Source organism: Pantherophis guttatus, chromosome 1, assembly GCF_059756535.1.
Source record: "Pantherophis guttatus breed Tessera chromosome 1, ASM5975653v1, whole genome shotgun sequence".
Taxonomy (NCBI): domain Eukaryota; kingdom Metazoa; phylum Chordata; class Lepidosauria; order Squamata; family Colubridae; genus Pantherophis; species Pantherophis guttatus.
Window position 1 is genome coordinate 262,035,345 of NC_142063.1, and position 26,265 is coordinate 262,061,609.

General features: G+C 37.2%; 1 protein-coding gene and 1 long non-coding RNA gene across 5 annotated transcripts in view; one reads left to right on the forward strand and one right to left on the reverse strand.

The window, feature by feature from the left end:
* Nucleotides 1-9,491: 9,491 nt before the first annotated feature.
* Nucleotides 9,492-16,423, reverse strand: LOC132712011 (uncharacterized). The gene is made up of 4 exons (XR_015731426.1): nucleotides 16,342-16,423; nucleotides 14,576-14,627; nucleotides 13,025-13,212; nucleotides 9,492-10,975 (listed from the first exon to the last, which is right to left on the reverse strand). It is a non-coding gene; the product is annotated as an uncharacterized LOC132712011 (long non-coding RNA).
* A 38-nt stretch (nucleotides 16,424-16,461) lies between these two features.
* PHACTR2 (phosphatase and actin regulator 2) overlaps nucleotides 16,462-26,265 on the forward strand; it is a 66,989-nt gene continuing 57,185 nt past the window's right edge. For 3 of the 4 annotated variants that reach the window (XM_034418948.3, XM_034418947.3, XM_087882840.1), the window contains exon 1: nucleotides 16,462-16,916. In XM_034418948.3, the coding sequence (XP_034274839.1) occupies nucleotides 16,874-16,916 (43 nt within the window). In that variant the 5' untranslated portion in view covers nucleotides 16,462-16,873. The remainder of the gene's footprint in view (nucleotides 16,917-26,265) is intronic. The other variant, XM_034418946.3, reaches the window with a different exon arrangement.

A 26,265-nucleotide genomic window follows, 5' to 3' on the forward strand; every position in this document is an offset into this window, starting at 1 on the left:
GTTTGTTTATCGAATTTAAATACCATCCATCTCACCCTCAGAATAACTCTGGACAGTTTATAGATAAAATTATTTAAAAAAGAAGATTCTGTCCTTGTCATCAGAATGAACATGAAACTCTATTGCAGGTATGAAGTCCACTGACTTTTTAATGCTAATTCATAAGCAGGCATCCTTTTTATATGCATTTTATTGTTATGAGGTAAAGGTAGTTTAAAATCCCACCATTAAACCCCCATCATTGCTGATGGAGTTGCTATGTTTGTATCTGCAGAGATTTGCAGAAGAAAGCATAAAATGTTCTAATTTTAGCATTATGATAATTTCTATTATATTTTATTGTATCTTGATACTATTCTATAGTATCTTATGATTTACAGTATGTTGTTTTGTTGTGTCTTGCTCAAGTTTTTATTTTTTTAGGTCTTCGCTTTTAGGGGTTTTTTTTATAACCAATGCATTGCTTTAGTTGTATTTGGTCTTTGCTTTTGTGTTTTTAACTTGCCGATTGTTGTCCTTAAATAAATCCGAATTTGATTCAACTTTATTTGTTCAGGTTTGGTTTAATATTGTGGCTGAACTCAATCTTTGACTAGGCCAGCTTTCCTAAGCTTGTTGTCCACCCCAAATTCAGTCCATCATTTTCTTTCTTAGGAGAATCTCATAATCGTGAAAGGCTTTCAGAAGTCAAAGTAAAAATAGCTGTTTCACGTTTCCTGATTCAAGGACATACCTATCCCTATTCAAGAGGTTTATTTCTGGACTTTTTTTGCATCTACTTTAAGGAAGTTTTAGGTGCAAGAGTTTGGGAAGTGGCTTCTGCTGATTTGAATTCTCCCTCCTCTTCCGTTGCATCACCTCAGGGAATATCATGGGGATTTCAACTATCTTATGATATCTATGATAGGCTTGCACAGTCTGCTGATAATGGAGCTAATGGTTATTTGTCATCCGCAGAGAGAGATAAATTTCCTTGGCAATGTTTGCTATAGTCGGGGTGTGCACTAACCGAGGCAAGGTCTAATAAACTGGCAGGAGCTTTATAAGTGGGGAGGGGGGAAGTGAAGAGAGCAAGCAAGGAAGCAAGCAAGCACAGAAGAGGAAAACAGAAAAGGAGTAATAGCAGCCTGCTGGCTCTGGGATAAAAGAGGAAATGGATACTGCCGGTAAGTGAAATAAACATTAATGCTTGGCTGAACTACAAAATTCATTTGGGGTGTGTGTGTGTGTGTGTGTGTGTGTGTATATACACACTGAAGGTTTGCTTTTTCTGTTTGTATTATTGGCCATCATTACATTACATTATCTTTTTAGCATTCACTTTTGTAACCCTTTAGGGGTATTTTCCATCTCTAAAGAGCAAAGATCATGTAAACTGTGATATAAATTGTAGCTCAGAAGCTGCTTAAGGGATGGGCTAACTTGCATCCTTTTCTGCCTTCAGATGGGTGAGGAGAAAGCATACATGTAAACTCTCAAATACTTTTCAACTGTCATACTAATTTGAAGAATCATTACTATCAACTCACCTAAAATGTTTTTATGTACATACGCATTTTAAGGCTATTTATAGGTGTGCAGTTTCATTTCTTTCTGATATTATTTTTAAAAATGTGATCTTTTCCTAAGATAACACTTCTAAAGTATGAAAAGGAGAGTTACACAATAAGGAAAAAAGTGAACTTTTAAATTAAATATCTGATTAGTACTTAAACGAGAATAGTTCTTTCATATTTTCACTGTGATGCATCTAATGATATATAATTGCATTATTTTACCTTAGTGATGCAACATTTCCTTGGATCACACAATACAAAAATGTTTAGAAGAGCCCATTGTACCTTTTTTTAAAAAGAAAATTGCCAATTCGAGCTAAGCAAATCTTTTGTTTTTTTAACTTACATGGCACAGTAATTATTAACCTTTATTCAGAAGAAATTGCCTTTTTATTCAGTAGTGATTACATTTTTAAAAACGTGTTTTAACATTTTAGTCTTAAATTCAATTCTCACAGCACTCAACAAACATAAAAGCAAAATGCAGAAAGAGGATGTAATGTTGGTTCAATTTATATTTATAAACAAAATCAGGACATTTCTAACTTTACAATAAATATAGGTTGTTGAAACAAGACAGCCAGACCAAACTGAAGTCCATTAAGGTTTCAGAATACTTTTGTTTATTCTGTATATACTGGTTCTGGATTATAACAGAATGACATAATAATGAGCCATGACTGGACAAAATTTTCTTTACTCATCCAGCTTCCTTTAGCAGTAAATACAATTTCATACAAAGAACTTCTGATTTATCCTAGTTTTAATTATCATGCTGTAAACTATTATAGTGGCCTTTCAGGCCAGTTTAATCCTAAACTATATAATAAAAATGTCAATATAATCCAGTTATAAGACATGTTATGAAAATAGAAGTAAAAGAACACTATTGTTTTTTGAACAGTAGTTGTAGTACTATTTGAAAATGAATGGAAAATAATTTTATATATAGGTTTTGTTCTTTTTATTTTATTGAAGCTTTAGGTCTTAGATGATTCTTATTTGGTTAAAGATAAATAAATGTTTTAAATTTGTACTAAGAAACTGCCATTTGGATTACTTCCATTAACTAGCATTGAGCAGCCTTACACAGGTACGTATGGCTACAATTGAACCCAAAATTTCTGTTGCTAAATGAGACATTTTTAAAGGTAGCTTTGCCCCATTTTACAACTTTTCTTGCCACGGTTGTTAAGTGAATTATGGCAGTTGTTAAGTTAGTAACACAGTTGTTAAGTGAATCTGGCTTCCCCATTCACTTTGCTTGTCAGAAGGTCACAAAAAGGTATCACATGACCCTGGGACATTGCAACTATCATAAATATGAGTCAATTGCCCTGAATTTTGCTCATGTGACCATGGGGATGTTGCAATGGTTGCAAATGTGAACAACGGTCATAAGTCACTTTTTTCAGTTCCATTGTAATTTGAATGGTCATTAAATGAACTGTTATAGGTCGACGACTACCTGTATAGCTGAAAGGAGCAACAACTACTGCTTGCTTTTTTTGTCATTATGAACAACCATATTCAGGTAATTAAGATTTCAGTTATCAAATAGTATCTCTCAAATACAGTATAGGATTTTCCAAGAAAGCATTGTTCATTGGTTTCTCTGTGAATTTCATGAATAAAGCTGTGCACTTGCTCCATAAAAGCCTGATCTGGAAATACCCACAGACTTTAAGAGAAATTTATTGGTACAATTCCTGTTATTCTGATACAGTATATAATACTTTCACAAGGATTCTGAAGCTTCAAGTAGATTATTGTTCCTCTATACAAATGAATGAGCAAGTATCTAGGTTGTGGTTCCAGGCTAGCAAAAGCATTTTTAGAGTTATTATCCACTTCTTAATTAAGGTTTTGCCTGCATGCTCTAATTTAATCTTCCTTAGTTGAATAGACTTCATCTCTCAGTAGTCCCCAGCCAGAATAACCATTACTGAGACTTTTGGGAGTTGAAGTCCATAAACCTAGATGTCTCCCAGGTTGGAGAAGACTCACTCTGGAGGGTATCTACTTTACTTAATGATATTAGTCTCATTTCAGTACAGTGCTCTCCAATTTAAATTACAGTATTATGGTTGTATCAGATTTTTTTAAAAATAAAGCAAGCAAGAAGCCAATCAATGGACAGATCTAAAATATACCTGCACATGAACAGATACTCTGTTGGCTTGCTGCCTACTCCTGTGAAGCATCTCCATATACAATACCCCTAGAGGTTTAGCTGGGTATGGAAATTAGGAAGTAAGACCCAGCAGTTGTGTTACTGTAATACCAGCCACTCTGGATGATTTGAAAGAGGATTAGATAGGTTCACAGATGACTAAGATATCAATGGCTAATGATTCTGACAATAGTTTACCATCTCCTGATACTCATAGCCACCATGCCTCAAACATTGGTTGCTGGTAAATGAGCTATCAGAATAACAGGATTAGAAGGGACCTTGGAGATCTTCTAGTCCAATTCCCTGCTCAAGCAGGAGATGCTATACCATTTCAGACAAATGGCTGTCCAATTTCTTCTTAAAAACCTCCAGTGATGGAGCACCACAACTTCTGGAAGCAAGTCATTCCACTGATTAATTGTTTTCACTGTCAGGAAATTTCTCCGTAATTCTAGGTTGGATCTCTCTTTGATAATCTTCCATCTGTTACTTTTTGTCCTGCCCTCAGGTGCTTTGGAGAATAGGTTGATTCTCTATTCTCTATGTCAGCCCCTCAAATATTGGAAGACAGCTATGTCAGTCTTAATCCTTTTCATTAGACTAGATATATCCAGTTTCTGCAACAGTCCATTGTATGCTTTAGCCACCAGTCCCAATCATCTTTGTTGCTCTTCTCTATACTCTTTCTAGAATCGCAACATACTTTTGGTATTGTGATAACCAAAGCTGGACACAGTATTCATAGTGAAGTCTTACCAGTGCAGCATAAAGTGGTACTAGTACTTCATGTGTTCTTGACACTAGCTCTGTATTGATGCAGCTTAGGAGTGTAGTACTTTTTAACTGCTGCAGCACACTGCGCGCTCATATTTAAGTGGTTGTCCACTAGGACGCCTAGATCCTTGTCACAGTTAACTGCTGTTGAGTCAGGTACCACCAATTCTATACCTGTTCATTTGGTTTTCCTTGCCTAAGTGTAAAACACTTTTTGCGTCACTGAATTGCATTTTGTTATACAGGGCCCAGTGTTCAAGTCTCTCAAGATCCTTCTATATCTTGAGTCTATCTTCTAAAGTGTTGGTTATTTCTCCCAGCCTGGTGCTGTCTGCAAATTTGATGAGTTCCCCTTCTATCCCCTCATCTACATTATTTATGCTTTGAGCTTCCCAAATGCATCCAGTTGGTTACTGTATGACACAGATGTTTGGAGTAGATGGGCTGTCTTGATAAATCTATAGCAGAAGTGTTTTTCATCAGCCAAGGAAATACATGTGAAAGCAAAAATAACAGTGGAAATATTATGGTGCAATGTTCAGATATTTTTTAAAGGTGACCTTGCCCACGTTTTAACTTTTAACTTGCTAGCTTCACTATTACTCCTTTTGGAGAACAAAACATATTTCTTCTGCTAACAGCAATTATAACTAACAATCAGTGATAATGTGGGTGATAATCTTCTCTGTGTTTATTTAAATAAAATATTGCCCATGAAAATCTATGTGTTCTATCCATATTTTTAGTGAGGAACATGAAATGGTAAAAGATAGCCAAAGACAGAAATGCTAATCAAGAGAAGATGCATGAACTCCAAGGAATATGCATAATGGCAAACATTTGATGGCTGCTCTAAGTAATACTTTTGCATCACATTCATACATCTGCCAAGTCCTTGGTACTATTTGAGCTTGTTTGCTTGTGGACATTTAATTACCCAACTAGGTAATATCAGTGTGAGTGAGTGTGAGATTTGCTCCTGTTTATATATCGTGGCTTGCCCACCCAGTTTTACAAGCAAACAACCAAGCTCAGAAGACTCTACAGTTGAACTCTGAACTGTTGTTTACATGCAAACATCCAAGCTCAAAGGGCACTGACTCTATAGTTCATTCCTGAGTTACAGATATTCTCTTCTGTTGAAATGTGTACATCTGCCCCTATAAGAGTGTGGTTTTACTCACTGGCATGCCACAATCATTACTTCACATAATTTACTGCTAAAAGGAGAGGAAAGAAAATGCTCAATGTAACCACCCTATGGATAAGTGAATCTGAACCTTACAAGTTTAATACTGAAAATGAGACACAGGAAGGCCGTTTTTAACATCTATCCAGTTGTTAATCCATACATTATCCTTGAGAAATCTATCTACTTTGTCCTTACTTCCTGGCTGGCTTCATAACTTCCTTTGCTTTATAGCATAATCAGTTTGTGTTGCCCCTTTAAGTGTATTGTTCTAATGGTCAAACAAATATGTTTCTGCAGATAAGGGGGAAAAGCCCTGTAACAACTTCTACAATAAATGAATTCCTTTAGTATTACATGGTAAGCATAACTCCCATAAAATATTTGGAAAAACTCTGCCTTGGGCTGTAAGATTAACATGGACTCTTTTTCCCCCTCCAGCTAAATTATAAACTAGTGAGAAAGATTGTTTTTTTTTCTTTTTCTTTTACGTATTCTCCTCAAAGACTGGTCATCTACCTGACATCATTTCCTGGGCAGCTATTATTTCTGACAAAAGACTAGGTGATCTGGCACACAGCTGCTAGCTCTACTGAGTCCTCGAGACAGTAATTTAGGTACACAAACATTAATGACTCAACCTTTTGTTGTCATTTACCCTTTTGATAGACTATGAATCAGATGAAGGATAATTGTTTAGGAGAGGGACCGTTGAAGATAAAATTTATTTTAATCATTGTGACCTCCAAATTAATAACAAAGGGATAGATCCCTTCTTTTGTGTAAGAAACACCTCCATCCAGTTTCATGTTTGAATTGGAATTCCTGATCCTAGTACCCCTTTTATGAAGCTGTGTCTTCCATACTGATATCTAGTAAGCCATTGAGAAGTGTCTCAGGAGACATGGATGAACTCCAGCTGCAAAGAAATGATTTTTCAAGCATCCCAAATTTTGCTTTATCAATATTTTTTTTAACTTGTTCAGGCCCACCCATATGTTGAACTACATCTGATTTCCTTCTTGCTTATGTCATGGTTACAAAGGAAACTGCCTACTTTCTCTTGGAGTTAGAGAAGCTATTTTGTGCATTGAGTTTAATATGTTGCCTTCAAAGCCATTGCTGGAATGAAATATTATGAATTTACTTGCACCAAACAATGAATATGTATTTGGAAATATTTCATTGAATGGAAACAGATAAACTTAAGACAATTCTTTTAAGCAGGTTATCCTCTGAAGGAGGATATATCATGTATCTTATAATGCTTGCCTGCTAGGGAGCCAACGGGCATCCAGATATTGTTGAATGATTACTGCAAGCAGCTCCAATTATCCTTGCCAATTGTAAGGAACATTTGGGGCAGCATCTTCAAAGCAACATGCTTTGTTTACTGAAAAATTATTTAATGTTTTCTGATTTTTATTTCAAATAATTTTTAAAGAGTGCAGGAACTCTTTGCCCACAGTGCTCATTTTTATTCAATTAATTTACTCTAAATTAAAACCTTCCTCTTTGCTAAAACAAGGAACTAGTCCTGTTAGTGATGGGCATGGGATGCTTATTACTTGCAGAGCCAAATAATGATTTTGGTATCAGTCCCAAAGCTCTAAACAACCTGGGACTGAGATGTTTTCCTATCCCATCCTGCCTGTGTTTTATAGACATCTAAAGTTCTTGTTGCCACTTTCATTATTGAAAGTACGTTGGGCAAGAGTCAATATTTTTTTTTCAGTAGTATTATCTTGTTTATGGAATATCACAAGAACATAATTAATTAGCAGTTCAAGTGCATTATAACAATGTCAGCATTTCTAAACCAAGAGTGATTTAGAATCAGTAATTATTTCTCAGTTTAACTTACTTCCCAAAGTTGTTATGAGAATACAAAATAGAGGCAGAAATATAAAAAAATTATTTAATAAAAGTATATGGCCACATCTCATTTATTCTGGATAGCTATCAATTAAAACAAACTCAGGATAAAACAACCAACATTTAAAAAACAAATTGCTGCCAAGAACCATTCATAACAACCCATCTTCAGATTAACCATAAAATGGGTTTAACTTTACTGGCAGAGCCTCCAGCTACATGGCAAAGCCAGATTTTTAATACGTTGTGAATGGTCAACAGGGCTGAAGCAAACCTAATCGGAAGGGGAGATGATATTCCAGAGGGCCAATGCTATGGCAGAAAATACTCTCTTCCTGGGTCCCATCATATGGAACTCTCTAACCGATAAGACCTGGAACATGCCTCACCTGCCAGATCTAACAGGATGGGTACATAATACTGGGGAGACAGTCCCATAATTAACCTGGCCCTGTGCCATGGAAGGTTTTAAAGGTATCCACCAACATCTTGAATTGCATCCAGAAGCATACCGGTGCAGTTTATGGAGCAGAGGCAACACATGTGGCAACCAAAACTTTCGTCACTGTTATCTTTCACTAGCTGAGCTTTAAAATACTCCTTAAGGACCGCCCCAAGTAAAGTGTGCTGTATCAATCCAATCAGGAGATGATTAAGGCATGCAGCCTTGCCATTTAAATTGCTGTGTGAGCCTACGAAAAGCTGTAACTCTTCTAAAATGTTGCAGACAGATGCCACATTCAGATTCCCACATACTCAAGAGCATTTTGGAGATTGCATCCTAAACACTACACAGCCCTAATATCTGGATCTAAGATATTTTATCCAACTAAAATTCCTTAAATTAAATTACAACCTATCTTTCTTTTGGAAAGAAAAATTTAATATTCCTCACAGATAAAGGAAAAATCTGTTCTATTCCATTGGCCTGCTGTCATTGTTTTCCTCTCCTTTTTTCTTCCAGTTGCAAGATTTGTGGGCTTGCTGAGGAGCCTTTAATATTGTCCTGATAAAAGCAGTGGTTATTTAGCTGATCAGGTTTGAGAACTAACAGCTGGTCAAGGCCAAGAAGAGGGATATGTAAAAAAAAAAATCATTGTTTGAGACCTTTAAGATAAACCTACTTCTAGTAGATGTGCATAATTTTATTACAGAATTGAACAATTATTTAAAATGGCAAAATTCATATATCATTTTGGAAATGGGATTAGGATTAAAATCACAAATGAGCCATGGTGACCCAGTGGTTAGAGTGCAGTATTGCAGGCTAACTCTGCCAATTGCCAACAGTTCAGTCCTGACCAGCTCATGGTTGACTCAGCCCCCCATCCTTCCGAGGTCGGTAAAATGAGGACCTGGACTGTTGGGGGCAATATGCTGACTCTGTAAACGGTTTAGAGAGGACTATAAAGCACTGTAAAGTAGTATAAAAGTCCAAGTGCTATTGCTATTCAGATTTTCTTTAACTCCATATAAAGCCAAATTCCATAAGTGTTTGTAATCAATCACTAGCTCCCAACTATTCATTTACAGTGAAGTTGTGCTTATGCAATAGTGTTATAAAAGATTTATATGATGATATCTTTGTTTTTCACACACATTTTTTCAATTGGAATTTTATATATAGCATATTGATTTGTATGCTGTCTTTCAACATACAGTTTATCAAATGCTAAAAGAGAGAGGGCTATGGTTTTAAAAAAAACCCAGTAGAAACCATTGGTTAACACTGTTTTTGAGAAATAAAAAGGTCAGGAAAATATCTGCTTTAATGTTGCAGACAGTTATACTAAGGAAACCACTCAAGATAGGAAGTGTCACAATTTACGATCAGAGAGAGAAAGCTTTCCAGTTGCCACACATTTTGTGAAATGACAAGTGTAATTTTCAGAGACTTTGTATATCAAAAATATAAAAGTACTGATGAAACAGGAGGCTTTAATATTTCTTTCTGCAGCATAAACTCAAAGGGACGTCTGGGAAATAATTTACCAACTGCATAACAGTTACATGCCCCATTTTCTTAGGCAATCCTGGAGTGGCCAACAATGTTTTCTTCTAGGACCCCTGTATTTCTAAATTGTTAACAGTGTATGGATATATAATGTCCTAGGCATTTCAGCTTTACAAATCTGTTGCTTTTCACAAAATAATGAGCAGAATAGTGCTTCTGTTAAGATCATTACCATTTTTTCTTGTAGTGCTTAGCGGCATGCATGCAAAGAGCAATAATTTTTAAATCTAGGTAAAAATGCAATGAAATGAACCAAAAATATTGAGTACAGAGTCATTTCATAAAAGAAAAAGATGTTTTTTTGGGGGGAAAGCATTATATTCTTGCCCATTTTTGCTCAATTAATGTTTAAATACCACAAAAAGAAACCTAAACTAGCTTTCAATGAGCATTGCACACTTTGAGTGTTATTTTACATTTAAAATTCTAAATGCATGTTCCAATTAGTTAGATTCCATTGAGTTGGCTTTGATTCCTGGTAACAGCATAAATGCCTAGCATTGTGATCTGTTTTTAGTAATAATTTGTATCGCTTTCAGGAACATTCCAGCAATTTATTTTCTTGTGCCCATCTACCTTATTCTTTTTTGGTCCGTCATCTGTATTTATCACATCTTCAATATCTTCTATCACATGTCCTCAATCTCTGCTTGCTGATTATCACCTCAAGGAAACCAGCAATTGGGTTTTATTTGGTTCAGGCTGAGTGATTGGTTCTTCTGCAATCTTTGGGACCCTGCATAATCATCTCCAAATCAAAAATTCAAAAATGACCATCTTCTTTATTTTTGTCTTCATTAATCGTAAGTTCAGTAAGCATGTAAATTACCATTACCTTTGTTTTCTTAGTATTTATCATTCAACTTTATTTTTTGCTGTTTTTTACTTTCTTTTTGTCTAAGAAATGGTGCGGTCTACTTATCTCAAATCATTAGAAGCTTGACCACCAATTTGCATCCTGACTATGATTTCTTCCAATCTCTCCTTTCTTGTAATAGATTTGCTGTGTATGCTGAACAGAACTGGGGACTATATGCACTTTTGTCTCACTTCCTTTTGTATTCTGAATCCATCAGTTTCTCCAATTTTAATCCTTATAATAAATTGTTCTTTTGAAGAATCTTTTGCATTAAAAACAATCAGATATTTTCGTACTATTATTAGGCACACTGAGTTCCATATTCTAGGACACTCTACAAGTGCTATTGCTATGGACAGATTAATAGTGTTTTAAAAAGTGGTACTTTTCTGCTTTGTTTCCTTTTCTGGTCTGCCAGAGGTCATCCATAAAAGTCACTTCAGTTTAAGCTGTGGTCAAAGAGCTTAACATTAGCAGAAAATAAACTGCCATTCTTCCCAGTCTGTGGTGATTGAGGTACATTCAAGTGAACCTGTAGAAAGCAAGATGAATTGATCATCTATTAGTCATTATGGATTGATGCTATACATGCCCATATCCATGGATGACCTCTGTGACAGAGTAAATGTCTGATTTTTGTCCTCCCTGATCATCTAGTAGCTTTCAATGGTCTAACTTGGGCCTGAATCCAGACTGGAAAAGGAGCCACATAATCCATCGCCACAAAAAAAAGAACTTCCAATCAGCTATCTGTGGAGGCAATAGGAATAAGCACATTTCACCTCACATCCCCACAAGATAATCCCTAATAAAGGCTCATCCCTGTGGCACCTTTCCTGAGAGTGGCCCACTCCCTGTCTACCATTATATCTCCTTATTTTAATCTGATTTTGATTTTTTTCTGGCTGAATGACAGATGGAGAGAACTTTAACTAATCAATGCAGCAAAGCCCTAAGAGTTCTTACTTATTTTTCTCTAATTAAATAGCATGTTGTTATGGTATAAAGTCTGGTCAAGATAGCCCAATTTTAAAAATTCTAATTAGCATTAGAATAAGAAACCTTAGGAGTTATCAGAGGATATATGCTAGCTACGTAGTAACATAGAGGGATGTTAATAGAAATTATTGTTTTATAAATGCAGAGCTGGCTTAATCTATCTTCCCTAACTAGCAAAGAGAAGAGTTGCTATCAATGAATGGAGAATTAAGTTGATCTGCTTGGAACTAATGACAAATAGCAAAAGTCCAACTAAATTGTAAAAAAAAAAAATTCCTATGACATTAAAAATCGTATAAGGAACAAGAAGTGTTAATAATGTTAATGCTGTAATGTCAATCTATATGTGTATGTATGAAAGCACATATGTGTGGGGAGTTTCCTCTGAATCAAGCTTGGTGACCTCATGGACAACTCACTGTAATTTCCTGGGAAAACACATATTTAACTTCTATATTGTTTTTAGTGTATTTAAGAAATGTTTTTCAATTTTGCAATCTGGCCCAACTCACTGGTTCTCCACGGTGGACTTTATCCAAGTATTAATCAGATCTAGCTCTGCTTATTTTATTTATTTTTTATCTACCAGCACAAGGTCAGTTCTCCCAGCACTTACCAGGAGATAAAAGTTCATTTAAATTGAGGGTAACCAAATCTACATTTCTACATTGCAAGTTGCTCTTAACCTTAAAGTGACATGCTAGGGTTTCATTGTTTAGATTTTATTTATGATACTAAATATTTAATATAATTATGTATTTAATAATTTTTCTCCTCGGTCAAAACCTAGATCTCAGTTCTCACAGATCCCTCAAAATCTTAGTGTTGTTTTCAGGAACCTCAAAAGTTATTGATCAATTGTAATCCTAATGGGGCAGATAAGAAAAATGATTAAATCTTTCTCTCTCCAAGAGAGATAGATACAGCTTTTGAAAATACATATAAATTGTTTTACAGATGGTTCACATTAATGCCCATCTGCAGCTTGCTAAAAGCAAACTTAACACTTTTTAAAAAAAGAATTCCTAGTAGAATACCGTTTTCACAGTGCTATGGCTTTAAAAGTTGAAAAGAGCCTTGGTGGCGCAGCAGACTAAAGTGCTGTTAAGTAGCACCAGCTGCCTGCAATGACTGCAAGTTCAAATCTCACCAGGTTCAAGGTTGACTCAGCCTTCCATCCTTTTGAGGTAGGTAAAATGAGGACCCGGATTGTGGGGGCAATAAGCTGACTTTGTATAAAAAGAACACCACTTGGGGGGCCCGAAAGCCCTATTAAGCAGGTATATACAAAAGTATGAAGACTATTGCTTAACGCATTGTAAGCCGCCCTGAGTCTCCGGAGAAGGGCGGCATATAAATCGAACCAATAAATAAATAAATAAATAAATAAATAAATAAATAAATAAATAAATAAATAAATAAATAAAGAATATTTAAATATTAGATAAAATAATTGAATTTAAACTGGAAAGTTCAGTTTTAGTATATGAAAAGTATGGGTGTGTATCTGTATATATTTGCTTCTGTATGTACACATGCACATTTGCATATACTTTTTGAAAAGTTTAAAATAAGCACTTACCACGTTTGCTTAGAAAAGTTGTTTTTTTATAAAAGAGAAGGCAATTCATGGAGACGAAACATTACTTTAGATCAGGGCCCCCAACTTTTGGTTGTTGTGGAGCTGTCGGCCACCGGCCTCTCCAGCAGCCGAATCCGATGAGGAGGCGGAGTGGGAGTCAGGGCCAGCATCAAGGCAATCGGAGAGCTCTGAGGGGGAAGATGGAATGGAACTGTCAGAGATAGAGACAGAGGCGGAGCCTGGGCTATCCATCAGCCCAGTCTGGAGGTGGCTGATGAGGAAGAGGAGGAACAGCTGGGTCTCATGCCTGATGCATGGATGCGCAGAAGGCAGAGGAGAGGAGAGCAGCGGGAAGCTATGGGACGGAAGAGCCACTCAGGCTATCTAAGCCCCATCCTAGCTCTGGGGATAAAAGGTAGGGGGCAGAGACGAATAGGTGTGACAGACAACTATTTGTCTCCCTATCGGTCAGCCACTGAAAGTCTGAATTTCTGAATCCTGTCGGGAACTGTGTCGGAATCCTTTCTTGGAATCTGCGGTGCTGAGAGCTGGGCGCACCTTCGGAGCATGTTTGTGTGTGTGTGTATCTCCCCACTGCTGAGAAAAGAGCAAGCACACCTTCCAGGACTTGTGTTATGAGTGTGGTGAGAGAGAGAGACTCCTGATGTGTTGGAGCCATTGCAGGGGGAAAGGGAGCGAGATTCGCTTTCCACAGGTACTTAAGAGATTTCCTTAGCCTGTTGTGAGAGAGAGGGGGGTTGCTGGCACTTCCAATGAAGGGAACGTTTAGTTAAAAACAGCGTGCTTGTCATGTTTGGGAGCCCAGTAAGAACACCGGTCTGTGGACCGGCACTGGGCTACGGCATGCCAGAAACCAGCCCGTGCAAACAAGCAAAGCTCCATCCGCAGGATGCAGGCAGCACTCAAAACCATACCGCCTCCCATCCGCGGAAAAACCTCTCTCCACGAAACCGGTCCATGGTGCTCAAAAGGTTGGGGACCACTGGTTTAACTTGTGAACAATTAATAATCTTTCCACTTTGCTGTGCTTCTTTGTCAGATAATGGAAATACAAATCACTTAGTATTTCAATGAGTTTGCTTTTTTAATAAGTTCTGACAAATGTTTTAAATACTTACAGATCTTTAATTCTTATGAGTGCTAAGAGAGATTCTTTGAACATAGGCTTTTCCATGTTTTACATCTCAACAGGTGGCAGCATCTAGCCAACTTTACCCACACTTGGAAAGTTAGTAATGTCAGGCTGGTTAGGATGGGAAACCAACAGGAAATATTAGGTTAGGTTGGGAAGCTATATTTGCCTTGTATCTGAGAAACATTATCTGGATGTTTCCCTATAATTAACAGGAGTTGAACTCAAGGGCATCTTTACCTTTGCTTAGAAACTGATATCACATGTTGATGTAATCATTAGGAGTTGAACTCAGTTCAAAGGTGTCTTTATCTTTACTGTGGAGGTTTTAGGCATTTATTTAGGCAACATTTCCTTTTAAATATTTTCAGTGAAGGGTTAAAAATAATAAAACCTACCTTATCAGAAACAAGTTGTTGGAAAGAGGCGATTTTCTGTATTCTGTTGGTACTAGCAGAAAAATTGGAATTACTATTTTTCATCTCACATACATTTAAATACAGGTAGTCCTCGACTTACGTTCACAATTGAGCCCAATTTTTTTGTTGTTAAGTGAGCTATTTAAGTGAGTTTTCCCCCATTTCATGCTGCAGTTGTTAAGTGAATTACTGCAGTTGATAAGTTAGTAACCCAGTTGTTAAGTGAATCTGGCTTCCCATTGACTTGGCTTGTCAAAAGGTTGCAAAAGTTGATCACATGACCTTGGGACACAGCAATGGTTGTAAGTATGAACCAGTTGCCAAGTATCTGAATTTTGATCACATGATCATGGAGATGCTACAAAGGGAGTAACCGTGAAAATGATCATAAATTACTATTTTCAGTGCCATTGTAACTTTGAATGGTCACTAAATGAACTGTTGTAAATTGAGGACTACCTGTAATAATGAAAGTGGTACTCTCTGAGCTTGGCTATTTGCTTGCAGTTATTTCATTAGACATCGCCACACTGATGATATTATCTAGACTGGTAACTATGAAATGTCTGCAAGCAAACAACCAAGGTCAGAGAGCACCCAGGACTCCCGAGTTCAACCCTGAGCTACATATATTCTCTTCTATTGATAAATTATTTGCACATTTTTTAGCACACAGTATACATAGCCAGGATAGTCTACAATGCTTTTTACCACAGAGTAGTTCTGGCAGCCTAAGATGGCTAGTTCATTTTGTTCACGCATATGCGTGCTATTCATAATATACCAGAGGGGGCGAACTAGCTTGGCACCAGCTGGCCAGCAGCATTCGGGGAGGGTGGGGGTGTCAGGTCAGCTGAGCTTTCTTCCACTGACCTCGCCATGCATCTGTGCAAGTCCGGCGTCAGCTCCCACTTCTGTACGGAACGCTGCTAGCTTTTCCCAGTGGAATGGAACCTATTTATCTACTTGCAGTTTATATGCTTGCTTTCCAACTGCTAGGTGGGCAGAAACTAAGCGCAAATGATGGGATCTTATTCTGCCACCCGGTGCCTTGGGCTCGAATTGTCGGAGTGCCAAGTATCTCTGGCCAACAATTCCTTGACCCCTAAATTATTTGCACTAGATGTAGCTTAGAAAATCCAATTTGTAACAACTGCTTCCTAAAGAAGTTACCAATTTCAAGAGACTAGTTTATGAAATGAATTTTAGATGTTGCTTTTCTCAGATCTCTTCAGTGCTAAAATAAATTCTAAATGTGCAAAATTTTGTTTTAGGGGAAATATTCTGCCCTTTTAATATTTCCTAAAATATTTCATTTTTCTAGGAGAGGAAAAATGAAATATTTCATTTTTCTAGATTTCAACTTCCTACAGTAGAATACCGACTTCTTTGGGAAACCTGATGTTTAGCTCTTCCAGGAAATGTTGTCAAACGTGATAAATATTGAATGTTGTTGTTTTGACTCAAGACAATAGCTGTGTATGGGCTGTAACATAACTGTAAGTAAACAAAAACAAATCCTACAAAATGAGGGGGGGAGCTTTGCAACAGTAAATAAAGAGTGAGGACAGAAAAAAAGACGGGCCCAAGAACTGCACAGATTAGACCCTTCTAATCTATCTGCCCATCAAAAAAAGCAAAAACCCAGCCCTTTGAACCTGGGAAAGGAAGTGGGAGCAAGCACTTTTTAAAGAACAAGGGACTCGGATCAAACGAAGCCTCATTCATGCTTTCTTACTCCTAACCTAGAATTTCAGGTCTTCCAAGGGTGCACCCATCACCGTTGTAACTGAGTCCATCCACCTTGCTGCTAGTCGTCCCCTTCTCTTTCCTTCTATTTACCCCAGCATTAGCTTGCAGCTGCCTCCTTTGTGCTGGAGTTGCGAGGAGTTACAGATTGCAGCGAATTGCTGCTGTGCGGGGGGGGCGCTTCCCGCCAGTCGGCGCGGCGTGGCTGCCCCGGATTAGGGACTCCCTCCCCACGACCTTTGCTTCCCCCCCCCTCCCCGTAATCTGCATAGAGGAATGACAGGCATTTGGTTGAACAGGAACAGTTTGAGTTGGGCTGCGGCAGCAGCAAGCAGGAGGAGGAGGAGGAGGAGGATTTACAACTAGCTCGGCAAGAGGAGGCAGAAGTTGCACGGAGGAGGCTGCTAAGATTAAGAGCTGGGAGAAGCTGCAATGAGTTCTCCGAAGTTTCTGTGCGAGAGGAAGCCTGATCAGAGGACCAAGAGAGCCGCCTGATTGCTGGATCCCGGCCCTCCTCCAGGACGCGAGATGGGCCAGACGTCAATCTCCACTCTTTCGGCAGAGGCTAGTGGTAAGTGGAGCTGGAAATCTGGAAGAGAAGGCGATCTTTTTGGCGGATTCTCCCTTCCCCCAAGCGGGAGCTAGAGCGTGCGAGCGCTTTTGTGGCTAGAAGAGAATCCGGCGTTTATGGAAACAACATGGTCGAGGTGCCAACCTCTAATAGGCAGACCACCCTCATTATACGCTGGGTTCTTCCAAAAGAAGAGCAGGCTGCCTCTTGCGATCTCGACAAAAGTTTCTCTTAAAGGAACAGCCCTTTCTTTCCACGAAGTTCTCCTCGAAAATAGTGGCTTTTGATTTTTGTGTTCTCCTCTCCCCGAAGTTTATATGCGACTTAATTCTTAGAGAAAGGCCCTCTTTCTTGTATTTTTCGAATCGGAACTGCGAGGTGCAAAAAACAAAACAAAAACCCAAAATATTTTTATTACCGAGATTTGTAGCACGTAAATCCGTACAGTCCACGCCCAACTTCTCCTTTTACACATTATTATTTTGTTACTACGAAGTGTGGTTTCCTATCATGTATTTGTATTGTTTGTGTAAGTTTAGTTAGCTCTAATCCTCTTGTACACATTCGTCTTTCACTTTTGAACCACGTAAATATTTAGGTGTACTTTAAGTGTTCAACTGTTGTTTTCTTCCTAATGTGTTTTATAAAAACAAATGGATCGTTGATGAGATAGATAACATACCACAGGGGCAATACATAAAATATTTTAATATAACACTTTTTGGATCTTCTGAAATGAAAATTGTAAAAGCTAAAGAACTACGTAGAATCTTTATGTAAGATATATGTTAAGAGTTCCTTAAATACTACATAAAACATGTAACCATTTTTGGAACATTTTACCCAATAGTATGATTCCAATTGCTGATTAATATGGTATATTTTGAAATCTCAGCTTAAAGACATATGTTCCATCAGACAATGTAAATGCCTGTTCTGTTCAGAAAAGTGTCCATAGTGTAAATGAATCTATGAAAGTGTATAAAACACAATTCACATTATACAGAACATTGTTTAGGAAAAAGCATGTAGTTGTTTTGCTGTGGGATATTAATTCATGTCTTCATTTTTTGTAGAATAGAGATGCAGTGACACTCCTAGTAATTATGAGTCAGAGCAGTTGAATACTTTACAATTAGGGGCTGTTTTTTTTTCTTCAAAAGACACACAAAATGTGAACATTAGTACGTCTTTGTTATATTCATAGAATAAGGGTTTAGCAGCTTAGGGTATTAGGGCTTTACAGTTGTTTCACAAATTATTCCTCTGTTGAGGTATTTCAGATATTTAACAGATGCAGTAGAATAGGAAGTATAACTCATTCCTTCCTGTTCTTTTTCAACATCACTGGTTCAGCAAGGTGTTAAGATCAACTAGTGTAAATCTTAATTGTTCTCCTTAGAGCAGTAAATTTCTTGAGCTGCATAGCAAATCTTTGACAAAAATACCCACCTGGAAAGCTTTAGGGAACAAGTAGCTGCCATTTATAAGAATTGCCCAATGGCAGTTGAAAACTTCAAAAGGAACATCTGTCTGTTATGTACTTAGGTGCTAAGAAAGCATAAAACAAACATGTTTTCTGTTAGTGGTGATATTGTGGTATGGTGTTTTTGTATAACACATGGAATTTGTTAAACTTCCATTTGCTTGATGGCCAGTTTCACCTCAAAATCAGCCTTCTGCAGCCTTCCTGGAATTGTGTAAACCAGTAATCTAGTTTTATCCATGTTATTAAAGATTTGTAGGATATGCAAGTAATGCAGAATAACAAAGATAACAAAGTTGGAGGTCTTCTAGTTCAACTCCCCTGCTCAAGCAGGAAACTCTACCGTTGGACAAAAGGACTGTCCAATTTTTTCTTTAAAAATCTTCAGTGATGGAGCACCCACAATTTCTGAATGCAAACTGTTCCACTGACTAATTGTTCTCACTCTCAGGAAATTTCTCCTTAGTTCTAGGTTAGATCTCTTCTTGATAGGTTTCCATCCATTACTTCTTGTTTACCCTCAGATACTTTGGAGAATAGATTAACCCACCCTTTTCTGTGATAGTCCCTCATTTGCCCACTGAGCTCAGGACAGCCCCCGACCTCCTTTCCTTCTCTTTCGTCAACTTAACTGATCCGATATGGGTGTACATTGTTATAATTTTAAATTGTTTTAATTGGGTTGTTGATTTTAATTTTATTGTGATTTGTATTGGATATTGTTTTTGTAAGCCGCCCTGAGTCCCTCGGGAGAAGGCGGCATATAAATCGCAATAATAAATAAATAAATTTTAAGAATTTTAAGAATTTAAACATGTTAAAAATGCTTTCAAGAAATAATATTAAGACACAAAACTCAAGGTAGATCTTGAATTAACTCGTTTTCTTTTAAAGTAAATTTTTGGATATGTGAACTCCTGGGTTTGCTTTCTCCAGTCTGGATGAAGTGTTACTTGGCCATTCTGGCAGCAGTAGGTATTGTATAATGGCTAATGTGTTGTAGGATCCTGGTTCAATTCCACCCTCAGTTACAGAAGCTTATAGGATGATGTTCAACCAGTCACTGTCTCTCAGCTCAGCTTACTTCACAAAGCTGTTAATGTGGGGAATATGGAAGAAAGGGTAACCATTTACCTACCTTGATCTTCTGGACAAAAAGGGCAGAATATATGCTAACAAACACATTTACAACAAACCAGGATCTGTTAGTTGTTCGTGTATAATGCTTTGTTGGAAGAAATGTCCATCTGGGTTCAGTTCCAAGTGGGAAGAAAAACACTGGAAACATGGAGACTACTTGAAAAGATAGTTTAATGGTGGATAGGACCATCATTGGGGTTTTGGGGTCCTGGGCAGAAAAGTGTACGTGGAGTGGAGAGGGGGATATATTTATATACTTTCTTGGGCCCTGCCTTAGAGTTTCCTGTTCCTGTACAAGAAATGTATTCCATTAGCTGTCAGACTCCCAGGGGGCGGGGTCTTAGCTAACTTTGTAGGCTGTCTGTGTCGCAGGCCTGGTTGAATCTTGCTGGGTGATGATGTAATGAAGGGGCTTTGGGCAATTTCTATTATGGCTTAATGGCTTTGTCCTGGTTTGGATCTTGAATGAGGGCTAATCCTATCATGCCCTGAGGGCTATGTCTTTTGAGTTGTAGATAAATTGGCTCAGCCTTTTGTCTTGTAAATAATCAAAGTATCTGCTGGGGGCAGGGAGCTGGGGCTGAGTTTGTCTTAAAATTTCTATTTCTCTTTTAGGGAAGTATTCTGCCTTTTAATATTTCCTAGAATATTTCATTTTTCTAGGAGAGGGGTAGATGCTAACGTCTTACAGCTTGATGGGATGATGCTCCAAAACCTAAGTTTAATGTGATAGTCCATTTAGTCAAACATTATTAATACTTCTGAGAATTTCTAGAGTCAAAATGGCTGAAGAAAACCTTTATTTGTTACTTAGAGATCTGTGCTTAGTATGCATTATTAAACCTATAAAGAAAGCATTCAGATATTTGAAAACAGCCAAGCAGTTTCTGCTGTATGAAGAGATCCACAATTTGCTTAGTGTCTGTTCTTTTTCTATAGATGTCAGTAATTGTAGCATAATCCTTTTATAAAAATAATCTCTGTGTTTGGATGGAGAGTCACAAGAGTAATCATTCATACAGGTTTAGAACTGTTTTACTAACAAAATTTATTAGAGGTTATATATTCAGCAGCACACTTCAAAAAAATTATGATTGATTAGGAGCTACTTTAAAGAACATATTTTTAAAAAGTGAATTTAAGTTTCACCAAGGCAACAATATACAGTAAGTTATTGGGTTCCTACAATTTACTGTTTTAGTTGTTTATTTCTCTGCATGATTGCTTTTCCATTGATCACTGGATAGTTTGCATGCTTTTAGGATGCTTTCCTCTGTCTATGTTTGTACTTTCTTTGCAAATATCAGAGTAGAGTTGTGTAGAGTATTCTGCTGTTCTGAAGCAAAGCAGATGGCCGTATTCAAAAATAAGGTGTTTTTTGGCATTGACTGCTGGGCTCTAAAATTGTATTTTCAGAGAAACAGCCTTGTTTGTATTTGTTTCTTGAAAAGGCTGTTTAAGAGAGTTTTCAAATTAGCTGATTGACGTGTATGGTTTTTAAATAATGGGGATTAGATAATAAAATGTGAATGCTTTATAATAATAAATTTCCATGGATTGATTATGAGGTTTGATTGTAAAGTTAAAGTTTAGAAGTTGGAAGGGGTACTCTGTATTAATATAGAAAGACACATGATAATAATGCCACATTACATCTGACATATTTTGTATTCTTGAAGTGTGATACAACAGAATATTAATGGACAGTTGAGTCTTCCATCCATTGTCTCTAAAGTCTAACAATTTTGACTGCTATTCCTATTAGCCACTGGTGACTGATTGGAGAAGAACCAGAGCTTTCATTGAAAAATTCCATATCTATTAAGTAAGTGCCCTTCCTATATATTTCATGGATTCTTTGGGTTGTTGAAAGCAAACCAGAGCTTTCCCCTTAAAGCTAACATTTGATAGTATATCTGGATATTCCAGTGCTATTTATCAGTAAAAAAAGGAGTTGATCTTTAAAAAATTACATTTTACTTACACCCAAAGTCCTCTACCGTCATCCCCCCCCCAAAAAGCCAAATAATTGTTGGATTCTCTATTATTGGCCATTTTGTAATCAAAGTATTTTATTTGTCAGAGTGTTTTCTTATGATGAGAAGATGGCCCTAACTATCTTGTTTCCTCTTTCCTGTGGCCAAAGAGTTTTACTCCATAGAATCCTGCTGTTTGTTGTGTTTGGCAGTCTACAAAGGCATTGTCTTAGGTCAAACATTAATGTGCGTTTGAACTAGTTTGCTTTTCAGTCTCCTGGGTTTAGGGACTTCCTGTTTATGAATGTAGGAAGAGCATTTTTCCTATGTGGCTACAGAGGAAATTGATCTTAAACTGACCAAGTTGATCTTATGCTGTCACCATCTATTACTTGTACATAAGCTGCAAAAACTAAGGTTTTTTTTCTGTTTCAAGAAATAATTTTTGAAATCATATTTTTAAAAAACCATACAAAAATGCTAATGAGAAATGGCCCCCTGATAATTATTTAGACTGACAAATCTGAATTTCTCCATATTCTATGCAACAGTTGTTCTAATGCAGAGAAAAATTCCTTGCATGAAAAGGAATGTGTCTGAAAAAAGCCATTTCTCTTTCTCTACGTAGTTGAAACTCAGTTTTCATTTTGGAATGGAAACTTTCTGATAAAGAATCATGAGGTGGCTATCCCCCTACTGGTTTCCTTGGGCCTCTCAGAGCTCCTCCATGAGGATTCTGCATCAGTTTGAAAACAGCTGCATACCTCTGTATTTCCACAGTGTCAGCAAAGTTGGAAAATTCTTATTTCCTGTTCATCTGCAGTGTGATAGTAATTTTGTGATTGATCGGTTTTTTGAGGTGCAGCGATTCCACTTCTCCATGGAAAGAACTTCAGTCTTTCTATAGTGACTTGGCTTTGCCTCAGGTCTTGTAAGAGAAATGCTGGCTTGATGGTTTTGTAGCTCCTCAGTTGCCCAGACATGGAACAGGTGTGAAATTGGCAAGAGTTTGGTCAGTTTCCTCCATGAAAATCAAACAGAATCAGTTGACAAATTTTGATCAGGTGACCATAAGGGTGCTACTTTTGGTGGTAAATGTGAAAACTGGTCATAAGTCAATGTTTTTAATGCTGTTGTAACTTTGGTCACAAAACGAATGGTTGTAAGTTGAGAAATACCTCTAATGGAGGGAAAGGAACAAGAGTATTTGCACAGTAAAGCAAAACTGCAAGAGCAGATTTGTGAAGCAAGACGAGTAGCTCTTCAGAGGAATCTTCAATCTTAACATGAGTTTATATTGAAGTACAGGTAGTCCTCAATTTACGACCACAATTGAGCCCAAAATTTCTATTGCTAAGTGAGACATTTGTTAAGTGAATTTCTCCCCATTTTACGATCTTTCTTGCCACAGTTGTTAAGTGAATCACTGCAGTTGTTAAATTAGTGATATGGTTGTTAAGTGAATCTGGCCTCTCCATTGACTTTGTTTGTCAGAAGGTTGCAAAATATGGTCACGTGACCTCAGGACACTGCAACCGTCATAAATATGAGTCAGTTGCCAAGCATCTGAATGTTGATCACATGACTATGGGGATGCTGCAATGGTAGTAAGTGTGAAAAATGGTCATAAGTCACTTTTTTCAGTGCCTTTGTAACTTTGAATGGTCACTAAATGAACTGTTGTAAATTGAGGACTACTGTAAAATAACAGAAAAACGATAAGGTGAAACTTAGATAAAGTTTCTGTGATAGGTAGTTTAACTATGTTATGTTCGCCCTCTTCAGAAGTGGTTTTCATCTTTCCAACCACTATAGGGCACTTAATGATTGGCGACACAAATTGTCCCTCTGACTTGGAGCACCTGTATTTGGCCTCCTGAGACAGAAATAGTTTTCAGATAACCAGGCTGTGAAACCCTCCTGTTTGATGCATGGTACACAGTGCTCCTTTTGCAAAAATCCAGCCATTCTAGTCAGTGCAGAATATAAATACTTGAGGGAGCTAATTCAATGGCATTTTTTGTACCAAAACTTTGCTATATTTATTGGGTTTAAGTTCATTTTCAGGGTCTCCTTTTAAAAGGCTTTCAAAATACCTGCCATTCTGTATATGTGTATCTGTTCAGATCCTGAGAATTTCTGGGAAGACCAAAAATTTCCAACTGAGTGAGCCAAATTAAATATACTTCAACCCTGTTACAATTCAAAACAGGCACTTGCTGACTTAGATGGAATAAATTATAGTTAAAATATGGTGCAATTTAAAAAAACCCAACAATCAGATATATAACACAATAACAGTAACCAACATAAGCAAAATATAATACGTTAAAAATAAGAAATATAAGGGACATTTCTAAATATGTTATTTTATAATTAAAATCAAGATTTCTGAAAATTCAAAGTGCTTTGATTTGAAACAGATATGTGCATTATTATTATTTAGTGTTGTATATATAATTTTCACTATGTACTGACCTTAAAAGTTCATCTATATCTTTCAAATATATGCACAGAATTTCCTAAATGCAGCCAGGAGTTACTGCTATTTTCAAATATTCAAGCTGATTGTTGACAAAATATTGTCAGATTAAGTGGGTAGATATTAGTTGAGTAAATGTAAATTCAAAATACGAACAGAACATTTTAGATAAGATAAATGATTGTGTGAGGTAATGAAATTGACCCTCATATTACTGCTGTGTGAGGTTGTGAAAATACTCAAAGTAATTCATGTTTATATTAAACAAGACCCATTTAGTTCTTCCTCTAGTACAGTAATGATACCACTACAGTGACTTGCGTAATACTGATCAGGATTTAGCTATGAAGGACATACAGAAAATCCTGATAGATGATTGCTAATGTTTTCTACTCCAGCGTTCAGTTTCAGTACTCCAGCATTCAGTTTCAAAGTGCCAGTAGAACAGTATAATAGAAACATGTCACGAGAGCAAATGGTGTTTTTGTATTCTCAGTAGCATTTACAAGCATGCAAACTTGAATAAACTTATTCTCTATCAATTTATTAAATCTCCTTTGGAAATGTTCTAAGTTGGATCAACCTTAGTAGTAATTTCTGTGCATTTCTAGGTAGCATACAATGCCATCTTTTTGCCCTTCTTTTTTTAGATAATGTAGGCATCTGTTGCGCTAAAGTGAAGATATCTGTTTTATGAAAGAGTGAAGATTTCTGTGAAAATCCGTTCTTTTCCATAGATTTTTTGTATTTTTTTAAGAAGTATTTTAAAATTAGAAAGAAAGGAAGAATTGTCCAATTAAATCCACAGAATGTATCAACCTATAATTTTATATCACCGTGTTTCCCCGAAAATAAGACCTCCCCCAAAATAAGCCCGAGTGCTTATTTTCAAGCCTAAAAGAAAATAAGACCCGGTCTTATTTTTGGGGAAACATGGTAAATATACTCTTACTATATGCAAAGCATGTCTGCTGAGAATAATTATTATTATGATCTTGTATTAGTATTCTGATAACAGTATAGAGGTAATCCTCGATTTATAATAGTTCACTTAGGGACTGTTAAAAGTTACAAAGGCACTGAAAAAAGTGATTTATGACAATTTTTCACACTTACGACCTTTGTAGCATCCCCATGATCATGTGATCAAAATTCAGATGTTTGGCAACTGACTCATACATACGACCCTTGCTGGGTCCCAAAGACATGTGATCATCTTTTGCAACCTTTCGACTAGCAAAATCAATGGGGAAGCCAGATTCACTTAACAACCATGTTACTAACTTGTCAACTGTGGTGATTCACTTAACAACTGTGGCAAGTAAAGGTCATAAAATAGGACAAAACTCACTTCACAAATGTCTCACTTAACAACATAAATGTTGGGCTCCATTGTGGTTGTAAGTCGAGGACTACCTATATAAGCACGATAATGTAGGTAGTCCTCAACTTACAATAGGGACCAGAATTTCTGTGGCTAAGCATGTTGGTTGTTAAGTGAGTAGTGACCAGTTTTACAATCTTTTTTGTCACTTTTGTTAAGCAGATCACTGCATTGAAAGAATCACATGGTGATTACCGTATTTTTCGGAGTATAAGATGTAGCGGAGTATAAGACGCACCTACCTTTTTTGGTGAGGAAAAGAAGAAAAACAAATCTTCCTCTGCCTCTGAGCAATTTTGCCTTGTTATAGCAAACAGCCTGCTTTACTTTCATTTTCGTTTTCAGCATAGCTTGATTAGCACAAAGGGAAAAAAAATCTGCTCCAGCAATTTACCTCTTTGGACCAATTAGTAGAACCCTGCGCAAATCAGCTGAGAGCAAATCAGCTGAGAGTCGGGAGGCCGATCCAATCAACTTGTGCTAATTAGGCTGTGCTGAAGCTGAAAGGAGCTGTTTTTTCTTGCTGTTTGCTTGCAAGGAGGTAACTGCTGCGAGGCAGAGGCCAAAGGGTGGGGGCCAGTGGGTGGGCAGGGCTACATTCGGTGTATAAGATGCACCTAAATTTTCACCCCCATTTAGGAGGGAAAAAGGTGCGTCTTATACTCCGAAAAATACGGTAAGTGAATCTGGCTTCAGCCATTGACTTTGCTAGCCAACTGGGGAAGTCGCAAATGGCGATCACATGACCCCAGGACGCTGCAACCGTCACAAATACATGCCAGTTGCCAAGTGCCAGAATTTTGATCACGTGACTGTGAGGATGCTGCGTCAGTTGTAAGTGTGAAGAAGACCAGTTGCAAATCACTTTTTTTCACTGCTGA